The sequence below is a fragment of the Lepisma saccharinum genome, chromosome 4 (assembly GCF_977018435.1).
Source record: "Lepisma saccharinum chromosome 4, izLepSacc3.1, whole genome shotgun sequence".
Taxonomy (NCBI): Eukaryota; Metazoa; Arthropoda; class Insecta; order Zygentoma; family Lepismatidae; genus Lepisma; species Lepisma saccharinum.
The window spans coordinates 94,565,180-94,580,630 of NC_139232.1; the positions used below are offsets into that span (position 1 = coordinate 94,565,180).

Sequence of the window (15,451 nt, forward strand, 5' to 3'; positions counted from 1 at the left end):
CAGTGGTCTTTGCTGTCCCTCTATGTTTGCGATTGTTCTCTCATCCATTTCATTTTATGACCATTCGTCCTCTCCTTCGCGATTAGTCAAAAGTGGAATAAAAACGAAAAAACATTTTCAAAAAGAAATACAATTTACAAGCAACTTAACTTAATCTCTGAAGAAAGGAGTCGTTGAAATTTATACTTACTTTACTTACTTAGTCGATCCTCTTCTATCGTCAGGTGTAGAGGTTTTGCAAAGAGCTCTCCATCCTTCTCGGTCCCTGGCTAACATTTTTGCCCTGTTGGTATCCAATCCTCTTCTCCTCAAAACTTCTTCCATCCAGCCGTCCCAGGTCTGCCTTGGTCTTCCCTTTGGTCTCTTTCCATCTACTTTAGCTTGCCATATCTTTTTAGGTATCCTTTCTTCACTCATTCTGTGAACATGACCAAACCACCTCAACTGCGACGCTTCTATTTGTTGTTGTAAAGGTTGGGTCTTAAGGCTCATTCGAATTGTCTGATTCCTTACTCTATCTCGTTTTGTTTTTCCTTCTATTCTTCTTAGGTATCTCATTTCAGTTGCTTGAAGTTTGCTAGAATAATTAGTTGTTAGTGGCCATGATTCACACCCGTAAATTAGTGTAGGTGCATACGTTGTTTTGTAAACTGTCAACTTTGTTTTCTTCGTAATTTCCTTTTTATTTATGAAGTTTCTATTTAGAGCATCATATAATCTTCCTGCTGCAGCAATTCTATTATTTACTTCTTCATCTATTTTCCCACTGCTGCTTATTATAGACCCTAAATACTTGAACTTTGTTACTTGTTCCAAGCTCTCACCTGCTATCTTAATGGTATGAGTTCTATGTTCTCTACTTATTATCAATTACTGGTGTTAATTCTCATATTTACCTTTTGTAGTTCTCTGTTCCATACATCTAAATTATATTGTAAGTCCTTTTCAGTTTTAGCAAATAAAACGAGATCATCTGCAAAAGCTAGTTCTGATATTTGTACAGGTCTCATGAGCCAATTCCCAACAGTAAAGGGTTTAATCTTTCTTTTGCAAGTTTTTGTAATTTCATCAATTAAAATTATGAACAGAAGTGGACTTAAAATGCAGCCTTGTCTTACTCCAGTTGATGTATAAAATTCATCAGATATTATGTTACTTGTACGGATGTAGTTACAACAGTTATTGTAAAAGCTCTGTATGCTAGCGATCAGGTTATCATTCACTTTTCTTCTTTGCAGCACTTCCCATAATTTAATCCAAGGTACCCTGTCAAATGCCTTTTCCAAATCTATGAAACACATATGAATTTCTTTATTATATTCTATCACTTTTCCTGATATTTGTCTTAGCATAAAAATTAAGTCCTGGCAGCTTCGATTTGGTCTAAATCCACTTTGGCTTTCTTCTAGGTGGTGTTCAATTTCTTGCCTGAGCCTGTATTCTAATATTCTTGCATAGATTTTACCTGGGACACTCAAAAATGAAATTCCTCTGTGATTTGAACATAATCGGTTGTCTCCTTTTTTTAATATTGGTGTGATCACTGCAATTCTCCAGTCTTTTGGTGTCTTTTTGTATTTCCAAGCAAGGTTAATAGTATGGAGTAATAATTTCTTTCCTGTACTTCCCATATATTTAACCATTTCTGGTGTAATCCTGTCATGACCTGCAGCTTTACCGATTTTTACCTTTTTTATGGCATTATTAAGTTCTTCTTCCTTAATTGTGTCATCTTCTTCCAATATAACTTCTAGAGTTGTTTCATCAGCTTGTTCCTCCATATTTGTACCTTCTAACAATTCCATAAAATATTCCTTCCACCGATTCATAACTTCTGTTTCTTCTGTTAACATTTTCCCATTTTTATCTTTGATGAATTTCAGTGGACATTCTTTATCTTTCCTCATATTTTTTAACACTTTATAAAACAGTTTCTTGTTTTCTTTATAATTATTTTCCATAAATTTACCAAATTTTTCCCATGCTTCTTTCTTTGCAAGAATGACCATTTCTTTAGTACGTTGTCTTTCCAATTTGTATTTTTGGTAGTCTTCTTTGTCTTTTGTTGTTAAATATTTATGCCATGCTTGTTTCTTTTGTTTCACTTGTTCTCTGTTTCACTGAGTCGTTGAAATTTATACAATATTAAATTATTTTATTATTTACAAGAAAACACACACCCTCGTTGTAATTGATGATACGAAAACAGTGAGCTTCAAAATACTTTGTTTTGAATTTCTCACTAGATTGTTTTCCTTCTTTGATCAAGTCTCAAATTTATGTCCTTCAATTTGCATAATGTATCTAGCAATTCTCCCAGATAGGAGGTAGAATTATCCATCTCCTTATATTCCCAACAAATATAGTGCAGCATTTCGGTGTTATGTGCACAAGTTTTACTAACAGAACCAAACAATAGTAAACATACAAATTAACCGACGTAGGTAAGAGCTGAAACAATAAATGGACGTGAGTGATAGTGAAAGTAAGATGATCATGTACATTTCTGAGAGATTCTCGCAACTGCGATGCAATGCGATGCGATGCGATGCGGCGATGACCAAGCAAAATAATAAAAACATTGAATTTTATATATTTTAGAGAAGCAGTAAAAATAATAAGTCAGAATACTCGCATATTTGTGCGAAATAAGCCAAGCGACAGTATGAAACAGCTCGAAATACGCAAAAGATTCGCTAATCTTAACGCATCGAAATGAGACCCCAGTGCTACCCCTCGCGCCGAACCCTTCCCCCAAGTTTCCTATTGTGAGGCAATGGTGTTCGTCGGCCCAGCTTATCACAGAATGGTGCAAATCTCTCTGGTCTCTGCCGGTGCCGAAAACAGCCGAACGCTTCCGAACAGGCAGACAGGTCCAACGAGCTGTACTTACCCCCACTCTTGAAGGTATGGGTCATAACAGTCCCTTTTTTCAGCCCCCATTCCCATGTTTACAGCCACGGCAGGGTTTGTCTGGAGTCATCAAGATTCTTCCGAGTGGCCAGTGGCGTTCTCAAGGAGAGGTGGTGAGGATCATAATTCTGCTTAGGCTCAATATTATTTTTTAAAAAAAGAAGCAAATTGAGGACTTCAGGAATGACTACTAAAAAGTACACGTAAACCCCCCTTCCTCTTCGAAAATCCTGGGCACACCACTCGAATGTCTGCTATTTCCACTTGTTAAGAGAAAAAGCACACATTGAACGATATGAATCTGCTTCTCATTATCAAAATAACAATTGGCGGCAATTCATTAAGGTTCTTCTTACATTTAAACGCGATAATTGAGATGTTTGCATTTCAGTTTCCATCAAATTTAATAATTCTCGTCGTATGGGATAGAATTATCTGTCTTTTGTAGTCGGAAGGTCTGTGGTATGAGCTTTTACATTGAATTGGCAGTGATCTTGGCATTTATCGCAGAGAAATATTGCCCCCCGCCCTCTCCGTTGAAAGATCGGCCCTGACGTTTGGCAAATCTTGCGATGACTACGTAAAAATGTCACGCTTCGCACTGACTGTGATTCTGTTCATGTGTAAAGGCTGTGATGGAACATTACAGCAATGATAGTTCTAAAATGTTTACACTGTACTCTCATCGAGATTATGGAAACTAACAAATAGTTAGGTTGTGGCCGGTGTCGTCATAGATTAATAGCACTTCTTTTTTTGAAGATGAACCAAGAGATAGGTTACTCTTACAACAATAGAAGTAGGAGTGGCAATAATGTCCGCTTCGTATCTGCGATATGCTCGTTATCTACATCGAGTCATGCTAGAGGACAACAATGTTTGAGTAGATGTTATCAGTTCAGGCCTTATTTAAGTGGAAGTTCTGTTGTCCAAACACATGCACAATTCATCATGATATCGCTTCTATTACTTGGACTACTTCATGTAACTTTTGGGGCATGTCCCGAAGGGTATGTTAATTGCTAATTGTTATTCTCTTGTGTTATATTATTGTAAATTCATTATTGAGTTGGTAAGTAAAGTTCAGTAAATGATCTAATTAACAGGTAAGTATTTAGAAATACATTTTACTTGTCGATCTGCTTATTCAAAAAGGTATTTATACCTCATGTATTATTATTTATTATTATTATTATTATTATTATTATTATTATTAAATGAAGAGGTAAAAGAGATGGCGCCAAAAATACAGGGTGTCCCAAAAGGTACTTTACAACTTCAATGTCATATAACAAGACTATTAATTCACTTAGAGAAACAAAGTAAGTTTTATGTGATGAAAGACATGTATTTATCTGTCTTATTTCTAGTTAGTACTATTAAAAGTTGACGTAGAAAAATAGCTGCTTTACAAAGTAAATTGATATCAACATTAAAAAAATGATTTGTGGGATAACAAAAAAGATTGTTAGTTTCTTGTTACGACATCAGAAATCTTTGTTATGTAATAACTTTTGTACACACAAAATGAGATGTAATGGACAACCTACATCTATCGGGTTTATCGTCCAAAGATCAATGATCGTAAAGGAGTAGTTTATGAAGTACAAAATTGGCAATTGCAGACAATTTCTGTTCGAATCGACATGGATTTCGCTGAAGCCTCAAACAGTGATGTACTCACTATTCCTCACATTACTGAGTGCACACGTATGCAACCTGAATTTAGACTTGTGAAAGATGTTTGACTTGGAGAGATATAAGTTCTTCCATGTTCTACCTACATGTTATAATCACTTTTTCAGCCAGTTGGAGTATTGGGTGACAGACCCTCAGGATCTCTTCGATGACGTGAGTGCGGGACAAATACAGGGATGTCTGTCTGGAACACAGCTGGAAGACGGGGCAGTATCACGAGCTGGAACACTGGAGGTAGATCCTGATCAGCAATATCAGACTATGCAAGGGTTTGGAGGAGGACTGACCAACTCGGCGGCATATCTGATCCACAACAGCAGCCTGAGAGAGCAGATGTTACGTGATCTCTTTAGCCCGACTGAAGGAATAGGTATCAGCTTCGTCCGTCTTCCGATGGGGGCTTCAGATTTCATGGCTAGAGGACCTGCTTATACTTTTGATGACGAATATGACCCGGAACTATCCAACTTCAGCATCGAATCAGAGTTAGAATTCGTCATACCAACGATCTTGGCTGCCAGGGAGATCAATCCAGACTTGAAAGTGATAGCCACACCTTGGACAGCTCCTCCGTGGATGAAAGACAACAATGACTACAACACTGGGCACTTCCTTAACAACTACACCGACATCTACGCCGATTATTTCGTGAAGTATCTTCAAGGGTTTGATCAGAATGGTGCACACGTGGACGCCCTTTGCGTGCAAAATGAACCATTGTTAGAGGTTCCTTACCCCTCAATGATACTACCAGCTGAGGATGAGATCAACTTGATCAGAAATCTTGGGCCGAAACTCATTGATGCTGGAATAGACACAAAGCTTATCATCTGGGATTTCAACTTCGACAACACAGAATATGCCATCCAAGTTATGAACGATACTGAAGCTAGGGAATTTATCGACGGATATGCATACCATGGGTATGGAGGAGATCCAAGTTCTCCGTTGACTGTTGCTGCTGCACATCCTGAGTAAGTATTGCAGTCTTATAGAATCCATATTCTTCTTGTTGGTTTATTTAAGTTCATAACTAGAAACTTTTAAGCAGTTGATGCAATGGAGAGTGAGTCGTCGGGGCATCCTTCTGGTACCATTTTATTTTGCAAGATAGTCCTCCGGTACTATTTGATGCTGTAAGGTAGTCATCCGGTACTACTTGATGCTGTAAGGTAGTCATCCGGTACTATTTGATGCTGTAAGGAAGTTTGCCGGTACTATTTGATGCAGTAAGGTAGTCCTCCGGTACTATTTGATGCTGTAAGGTAGTCCTCCAATACTATTTGATGCTGTAAGGTAGTCATCCGGTACTATTTGATGCTGTAAAGTAGTCATCCGATACTATTTGATGCTGTAAGGCAGTCATCCGGTAGTATTTGATGCTGTAAAGTAGTCATCCGGTACTATTTGATGCTGTAAGGTTGTCATCCGGTACTGTATACTAGGTATTACAGGGCTCTCTTCCGTTACTATTCTTCCTGCGAGGTTACCATTCCTCTTCGATTTGCTCTAGCAAGGTAGCCTTGGATACTATTTGTTCTTCTAAGGTGGTCTTCTGGTACTATTTGCTCTTTCGGGGAGCCCTCCATTACTATTATTCCTGCGAGATTTTCCTTCCAGTGCTGTTCGTTCTTGTAAGGCAAATCTCGCAGGAATAATAGTCCTGTTCGTTCTTGTAAGGAAGCCTTTCGGTACTCTTTGCTCTTGTAAGGTTGCCATCCGGTACTATTAACTTGGCCCCCTGTTACTATTGTTCCTGCGAGGCTACGCACTGTTCCATTTGCCTTCGTAAACCAAACTTCTAGTACTAGTATTTGTTCTTGTAAGGTGGTCTTCTGGTACCATTTTCTCTTGCAAGACGCCTTCCGTTACTATTGTTCCTGTGTCATTCGAACAATTATAATCTATTGTCGAAAGTAAAAGCACTCACCAATGTGTGTGAGGTCAGAAGTTCCCTGTGAGAATGCATGCGTCCCAAGTCATGCATCCATATCGAGACTTAGGAAATGAGTGATTTCATATTTTTTTTACCATGACATCCGTAATAGTTCAAAGTAGGCTACCTCTATGTACAGTCACATACATTTCTGACTTGTAACGACTCCATTTGAAGTAAATGGATAGTCACAGGTCAGAAAAGTCTGTGATTGTACAAGATCACGTAGATCAAGCTCAAAAGTCATGATTTAATCTTAACGCTCTGTATTTTACTAGTACTTTCTTCTTACAGTAAGAAGTACTATTTCACGGAATTCACCGGGACCACAGCTGACGAGAACTGGCCAACAGTGTTTCAGTACATGCTGGGAGTGCTCTTCGTTCAACAAGTCCAGCAAGGAGCAGTAACTGGAATGCTGTGGAACCTGGTACTAAACGAATTTTCAGGACCAACATATGAGGGACCCGGAGGCTACAAGACTGCCCGTGGCATCCTCACACTCTTCTCAGACGATAGTCACTATATTGTGAGCGTAGAGTACCATGCCATAGGTCATATGAACAAGGCATCGGCACCAGGGTCTGTTCGAATAGAAAGTCCAGCCAGGTTTGGAGAAACTGGTGATCTAGGATCGGTTGCGTTTCAGAACCCTGACAACACAATTGGCATTGTTGTCTATAACTACAATGAGGAGCAAGCAGAGGATATAGAGGTAAGATTGAATGGACAAGTGTTTAATTTCCAACAATTGGCTCCTTTGGGAGCTGTAACTTTTAGAATGTGATAACTTTCATGTTTACATAAAATAGTTATTTCTGGAATTTTTTTAAAAAAATTGTCAACCGCCTTTTGTAAAACGATTGTCAACATACATTGCCAATAGTTGAGCTGTAAATGCAAATAAAGTTATATTTTGGGTACAGTTTGAGTGTTTTTGGAACACGGAGTATGCAATGGATAATGTTTTCTCACTCTCGTGTGAAGATGGGCTCTCGGGAGCAAAAACTTCCAGAAAAAAATCCAACTGATATCTCGATGTTTTCAATACCTAGATAGTGATTTCTCATTCCAAATTACTGTACATTGCTGTGAAATAATTGAAGTTCAAGATATAACAAGAAGTTTTGTGCTTTAGGTCACTTAATGATTATTATCACCTCAATCCCTAATTATGGCATGGACTTATTGGTATTTGCAATTTTAGTAAAGCAAGCAACCAATTTGAAAAAGTTTGTTAAGTAAACGTTGCTTAGAAACGCTAATTTGGACTCGATAGATTAAGCTCGAACCTGAACCACTGAGTAATGACCAATGGATCCACTTGGAATTGAACCAAGGACCCCTTAATTGCAAGCCGCCAGCGTTACCACTACGCAATCGGGCTTCATCAACCGATGTAACCAAGTGTGGGTATGGGTGTGTGTGTGTGGGGGGGGGTGAGTGTGTGTGTGTGTGTGTGTAAGTGTGTGTGTTTGTGTGTTACAAAATATATGGGAAACTAAATATATATTTTTGCTTACCAGAATACATTATTTGTCTCGTTTCACATACCGTAAACGTAAAACAATGATTACCACGATAGAAACAAACCTTCGCTTGGAAAAGTGTGCCATAAACACAACTAAATAATTAATCGGTTACTCACCCAATTAAAAAGTGGCTGCTAAACGTCTAGGTAGGAAATTACCCATCATTACATTCAGGATATTTCTTAGTTCTTTCCGAGAATGTGGATCAATCTGTAAATTAATTTACTTAAAACTGTCCATACCAAGTGCAATTGAGGATGGCTTTGAGAATAGGTACATTCTTTCTTGAATAAAAACACCTTCTACTTAATGTAGCATCTACCCTTGTCATCTCACACTCGTCAATATTAAACTTCACCACAAGCAACGTGAACCGTTTTGAAATGTCAGACATGTGCACGACCACTGGCCTTAATCGTGCAACCTCAGAATGTCTCGCGTTGACTTGCATCGTAAACGGTAGGTGTCAGTGCATTCGCCGAAAAGAATGTTTCCTGAAAGGTTTACAAGAATGTTGCTCGTTTGTATATTTTTATAAGAACTTGTAAGTAAACACTAGAATAAAATACGTCATTCATGGTTCGGCATGACAATTGAAGAACGTCAACGTAAGAACACATACTAAGATCTTGATAACATTTTACAGGGCAAGGAATTGTCCAATGCCATACATTACACATCTTGTAATCAAGGTTCCCATTTCGATTCCCGGTGAAGGCACATAGGGGTTCGGCCTCCCCGATGGCGCAGTGGTAGCGTCGTCGCCTTGTAATCAAGGGGTCCCGGGTTCGATACCCGGTGGAGGCACAAGTGGTTCGGATCCCACTTTAAACTGTAGGTCCAGTCCCAATTAGCCTTACTGTGAATAAAGTGGACTTAAAAAAAAACAACTAATCAATCAATCAATCACATAGGGGTTCGGATCCCACTCTAAACTGTAAGTCCAATCCCGATTAGCCTTCCTGTGGATAAAGTGGGCTTAAAATAAAAACTCAAACCCATACATTACATTCCTTGTTAAAAATTAAAAATATAGTCATTATTCACGTGTAAGAGATTGAACATACCTGTTAACATGAGCACTGTCATGCATAATCTAATATGCAAATGATCAAAAATTGTAGATAGTTACATTGCTGTTTGCAGGAATGGCAAAATGATAACAGCGTACGGTATGTGAGAGCATAAACCCTGTGAACTTGCAGGAGTGTTAATAATCTGTATGAGTAAAGCATTAGAAGTTGTGAGCTGATACATACAAGATAAAGATCCAGTTGATAACCTGAATTGACTGAAAAAATATTAATTCTGTGCTTGTGTCACTTTTATCGGAGGCACCTCGAGATGATTAGAGGGAAGTATCCACTTCTTACGATGGCTTACTTGGTTACAGTTCCCAACAGTGCAATGAGTGTGGGAAGCCCTTGATATGTTCACAAACTGCTCTAGAATATCACCAAAAACCCGCAAGCATCAGCTTGAAAACACAAAATTAAATATAAATTACATACACAGATTTTTATTCAGTTTATATGTACAAGTATCAACTTCTTCTATCTCACATTCTGAATGTGACTGCACTGAGAGGTGGTAGTGAGCCAAAACTATACGTTTGCTCATTCAGAGTGACGTCAACATCCTCCGCTTGGTTTTGCTGACTGTTAAATACGACGATACCAATGGTGTCATCTGGATTTTGGAATGCGATAGATTTGAGGGATCCATCTTGTCCAAACGACTCTGGACTCCCTATCCGCACAGCACCTGAGGAGGCAGCCTTATTCATTTGTCCTATCACGTGGTACTCGATGTTCTTTTCGATTTTGCTGTCGTCAGAATATAGGGTGACTACCCCTCTGCAGTTTTTGCAGCCCCCTCCGGAGTATGTAGGTCCCCAGTTTTCGTCCAGGACCAAGTTCCAAAGGATTCCGTTGACAGCACCAATCTGCACTTGTCGCAAGAAATATGATCCCAGCATATAACTGAAAACCCCTGGCCAGTTGGTGTCGGATGAGAAACCACTGTATTCTGTGACGTAGTAGTTGGCACTGGAAGAATTACGAAAATGACACTTTACTTCAACTTCTCTTCGGCAGTGTTTATTTAGTCTTTATTTTGCACAAGAAGAGAACAAAATATTTGAGTGCAATGTTCAAATTTTGATTTAATATCTTTGCATGACTTCAAAAAGACAAATAGGTAAACTTACCCATAGCAAGGTAAAGTGAAAAAGAAATTCATACAATATCTTAAATGGCAAAGTTTTTCACATCTCATATTAAAATAGCTACAACAATCAACAAAGAAGTGGTTAAGGAAGTAAAACAATGTAGGACGATTAACACTCCTAATGTATTAAAACATATGAGGAAAGTTCAAATATATTTGAAATCAGTAATGAAGAAAATTATAAGCCTTTGGAATTAGATTTCTGATATTTGGGCAATTCTATTCCGATGGGTGTGATATTCAGACAAATTTTCATTTATATCAGACTTATTTTCTTAGCACCTTCAAATATATAACTTTATTACTTCAAGTAATTTGATTTTCCTTGCTGAAAGTTATTCGATTTCAGAATATTTCTCCCCCATCTCAATTTTTAGCTACAGAAAATACATTTTTTTGTAATTGTGACGAGTGTAACACTTCCGAGATTTGACTTTAGGACCTTCCTCAGTCTTTCAGAAAACTGTGAAATATATGAAACACGATTATTTCACAAAGCAAACTTTACTCGACATTTAGATGCTTTCAGTTTCTAAAAATATTACTACATTATTAACATTTTTTGCCTGTGACGAGTGTGACAAATTTTGGGACGGGTGTGATACCATGCACATTATTTAGGTACTTTGTAGGATTATTCAACAATGAAAAGGCTATCAAATTATCATAACTAGCTTATTGAAACTAATGTTTGTTTCAGAAATGAAGTAGGATACTTCAGAGCTTAAGACAGAAACAATAAATGAGACAATTAGAACAAAATTAGAAGTAATTTAGATTTATTATAGTATGTGTATCATAATGAAACTAAATTAAGTGGAAGCACCACACATAAAATCCCACTTCTACTATAAAAAGTAATAGGTTTGAAGCAATATGTTATTTAAAAGCCATGAAACTAATGTTTGCATTGATAAATTCCAAATTCTGCATAATTTCCCCTTTAATTTCATTTCATATGTGTAACTTTCAAAAAAAATTAACTCTAATTGTCCACTTTCACTTGGAATGGATCATTTGTAAACAGTTGTTGTTAAACTATATTCAACGACAATCAATGAATTTTTACATACAATGTATATTTCAGATATATGATCAGACATCTCTTGAAGTGGAATATGTTAGCTGGGGGATGTTTAGTCAAGCCTTGGGTTGATGCTCCTATGGTTTTGCCTAGTGACAATGAGACAGCTGGTGGGATGCCTTGCCAAACTTTTACTAGATGGAGAATACCATCCCCAGCACCACCACTCACATAGAGCATTGTGATCAGGAATTTTGTATCTTTAAAAGAATGAAGTTGGGTTTTCAGCTTTAAATAACACAAAACGGTGTAAAGATGTATAAAATATACATTATTCGTATAGACACAATCTACCTGGAAAGTAACATAAGTAAATTGATAGTGAAAACTCACTGACAATATAAAATTAAAAGAAGAAGTTCATAGATATTATTGGAAAAAACAATGAGACCTATCATGCTACACTTTGATACTTACTTGGGAAATGCATCAACAATAATCTGCGAGTCATCAGGATCCCATGTAGAGTATCCGTGAATTGCAAAACCGTCGATGTACTGGCTTGCAACGCTGTCGCCCATAACCGTTATTGGATAATTCTGATTGTCCCAGTTCCAATCCCAGACGGCGATCTTGGTGTCCAGTCCTGCCTCTTCCAATTTAGGTCCCAAGGATCTGACGAGACCTATCGCGGCAGTCTCGTTGAGAATCATGGAGGCATACGGAACTTCCAGTAAAGGCTCGTTCTGCAACGTCACAACGTCTATGTGGACACCTTCATCCAAAAAGCCTTGAAGAAACTTCACGAAGTAGTTGGCGTAGACGTCCGTGAACTGGGTGTCGAAGTAGCCACCCTCGATGAAGTTGTTGGTCTTCATCCACGCAGGAGCTGACCAAGGAGAGGCCAAGATCCTCAGATCTGGATTGATCTCCTTGGCGGCCAGGATGGTTGGGATCACGAACTCCAGCTCTGGCTCGATGCTGAAGTTGGCCAGCTCCAGGTCGTAGGTGTCGTCGTACGTGTAGTAGTCACCCCTTGCCATGAAGTCGGAGGCAGCCATGGGGAGACGGATGAAACTGATTCCAATACCTGACGTCACATTGAACAGCATCTGCAGCAGCTCCTCCCTGTGGCTGCTGTAGTGGATGAGGTAGGCTGCCGAGTTGGAGAGAGCTGCTCCCCATCCGTACACTGTCTGGAACTGCTGGGTCGGGTCCACCTCCACCGTTCCCAGTCTAGAAGTTGGTCCTTTGTCCGCTTCAACGGGAGACAAACATCCTTGGGCCAGTCCTGCATCCGGATCGGTAAACTGATCCTGAGGATTTGTTACCCAGTACTCGAGTTGTCTGCAAAAGTAATGATACTCTTGATTTTTGTTATTGGAATGTCTATGAGCAAATAAACTGAATTACCAATTTCTAAATTTTAAACAGGTGAAACGTTGAAATGTAAATATTTGGGTGACAACAGATGAGGAACAGTACAAAATAATGAATGATTTTCATCCAGTAGGGAAGTATAATTTAGAGATTTGTGATAACAAGAAGAAGTTATATTCAGCTAAATGAAGAACAGTCTTATTACGATACATGGTAGTTCACATGAGCTAAAACTTTCTGTTTGTCAGTGTGTAAAAGTAAGCAAAAGTTTGCAAAATCTATTTTAGCCCGACCAGTGGGGTAACATGGACAGGCTGTTGGGGAATGTTGACAATGGTTACTTATTACGTAAATATTAAAACGTAGTAATATTAGTAACAATACAGCTCTGAATGGTTGTTGATGTTGTTGAGTTTGTTTTTAAGTCCATTTATTGTTCAGAAAGGTTAATTAGAACTGGACCTACAGTTTCAAGTGGTATCCGAACCACTATTTGCCTTTACAGGTTATTGAACCCGGAACGTCTTGATTTCAAGGCCACGACGATACTACCACGCCATCAGGGGGCTCATTACAGCACTGAATGATGAGTCGGGACTGTACACAACTTAAAAACGTCTTGCAGTTTGAATAGTTTCCTAGTTCCTGGGGTTGTGGTTTCTCGTATGTCAGTTTGACTCTGGTACAAATGAAACATATATGGAGACTTGCTTATACTTTAATAACATGAAGCACGTAAAGAACACTATAATGAAGAGTTCCTCACAAATTTACACGAATATGACGAGGCGTACAACACACGTACGTCGTCTCATGACTCAACTCGGACTCACACTGCGCATGCGCACACTGCATGGCAACAAGCTTAATAAGAATGACAATTCCTCTGAACACAGTTCTCAATTAGCCATACTCTCCTGACAAACGAAGCGTTGAGTTGGTCTTAAGTCCACTTTATGCACATGAAGACTAATCAGGACTGGACCTACAGTTTAAATTGGGATCCGAACCACTTCGCCATGAGCCTCCACTGGGTATCGAACCCGGGACCCCTTGGTTACAAGGCAACGACGTTACCACTACACAATCGGGGAGGCTTCTGAATAAGAAATCAATTATTGCTGTATCTCAAGAAACAAATTTGGGGACAAATTCATTCTTCACTATGACTCATCTTGTGAGAAAATGCTTTTTGTACAAAGCCAGAATGGTTTTCTCTGGTTTGGAAATAAATTGCCAACCTTTGATAATATACATTGGCTTCCATTTGTTCAGGATATTGATCATAATTGGATGACTTGAGTTGTTGTTGCCGTGTATCTTCAGGTTTTGTATTTTTTTCGTCTTATTTTCCATTTGTCAAGTGAAGGTTGTGAAGCATTTGCTACAATTTAACAGCTAGTTAATTGTTTAAGATCCTAAATTTTTATGTGTATAAACAAAGCAGAACTTACCCTTCAGGGCATGCTCCAAGAGCAGTATGAAGACATGCGCAGAGAATGAACACTTTTAGTGCAGAATTCATACTTGACGTGAAGCATTGAATATGCTGACAACAGTCTTGTACCTGCTGCTTTTATAACATGGGTCTGGCTGAGTAGAAACCAATCACGCTCAAGTTTCTGGAAGGGTGGATAAGCCTAGCATGTGGCCATCACATTTACACAGATATGTTTAGATTGGCAGCAAAAAATTAGATACATCACGTTTCTATCCACACGAAAAATCTCGTATAAGGTGATAATGAACATTCTTTGTTGATATCATAATCTTATTCTGTAACAATAGGTTGTTGATGCTGCTTTGTTACATTGTGCTTTTATCAGAATACGGGTTGAAGTTACAGTGGTGTAAGTCACTTTCTTAAAAAGAAAAAATAGTCTGACTCACAGCACTTTGCTGATCAACACAATAGCTGTTTCCTTTATCACTAGACCTTAAACTGTCATCTGTTGACAGTTGAAAAAATCTCTGAGTTACTTCACGTTTTCTGTTAACAGATTGACTTATATAGATCTGGTTTCTGTGTCTGTCTTTTTTTTAAAAAAAAAAAAAAAGTTACTTACACCACTGTAATTTTAACCTGTCCAGATAATTTCATGGCTGTATTTGAAAGACAAGGTTAGGGTTCAAATTACCTCGAAACTTCTGACATGTTGGGTTAATGGAATTCATTTTCTTATGCTTATTTAACTTTGCAAAAATACAACAGGAGGACAGTGTTGTTCTTGTGAGAATCCGTGTCTTCCCGTTTCGCCGAATGGCCCAGAGGGCATTACATCGGATTTCTCACCTAAGTATATTTTTTTGGCGAAAGGAGGTATTCCCATTTCGCCTAATACTTTGAAGGGATGGAAGTTTCCCTCCGCATGGAAATTTCAGGTGCTCGAGGCTAAAATGCATCTACACTATAAGAGGAATTGTAGCTTTCCTGGCGACGTGATTCGAACAAGTGTTCTCGGGTTCCAACGTTTCGAGGGCATACATTGCTCTCATCATCAGGGAATGTAGAAATGGAGACCATTGTAGGTTAATATACGTGACTATAATGTGGCGGAGTTTGGATTCTGTATTCCAATTGGCTCTCTCTGGATCCTGGTGTTCTCATTGGCTGGTGTCTTGTTTTTACGGAGGAGTGGGTTCCAGTCGTGACTGAGCTGGAGTCACACGTCCGTGTTGAGATTGATGCCAGTAACCGGCACATTTGGCTATTATTTTGGTGTCGGCAAATAAAATTCT

The 15,451-nt window shown here is 38.6% G+C and overlaps 2 protein-coding genes across 2 annotated transcripts; one reads left to right on the forward strand and one right to left on the reverse strand.

Annotated features, from left to right (window-relative positions):
* Positions 1–3,815: 3,815 nt before the first annotated feature.
* Positions 3,816–7,374, forward strand: LOC145987267 (uncharacterized). Its single transcript, XM_083121782.1, has 3 exons — positions 3,816–3,923; positions 4,719–5,585; positions 6,842–7,374. The coding sequence occupies exons 1-3, from the start codon at positions 3,865–3,867 to the stop codon at positions 7,332–7,334; spliced, it is 1,419 nt and encodes a 472-aa protein (XP_082977908.1). The 5' UTR covers positions 3,816–3,864; the 3' UTR covers positions 7,335–7,374.
* Positions 7,375–9,634: 2,260 nt separating this feature from the next.
* LOC145987268 (uncharacterized) lies at positions 9,635–14,302 on the reverse strand. Its single transcript, XM_083121783.1, has 3 exons — positions 14,167–14,302; positions 11,810–12,679; positions 9,635–10,127 (listed from the first exon to the last, which is right to left on the reverse strand). Exons 1-3 carry the CDS (start codon positions 14,235–14,237, stop codon positions 9,638–9,640), a joined length of 1,431 nt encoding a protein of 476 aa, XP_082977909.1. The 5' UTR covers positions 14,238–14,302; the 3' UTR covers positions 9,635–9,637.
* Between the last annotated feature and the right edge of the window lie 1,149 nt (positions 14,303–15,451).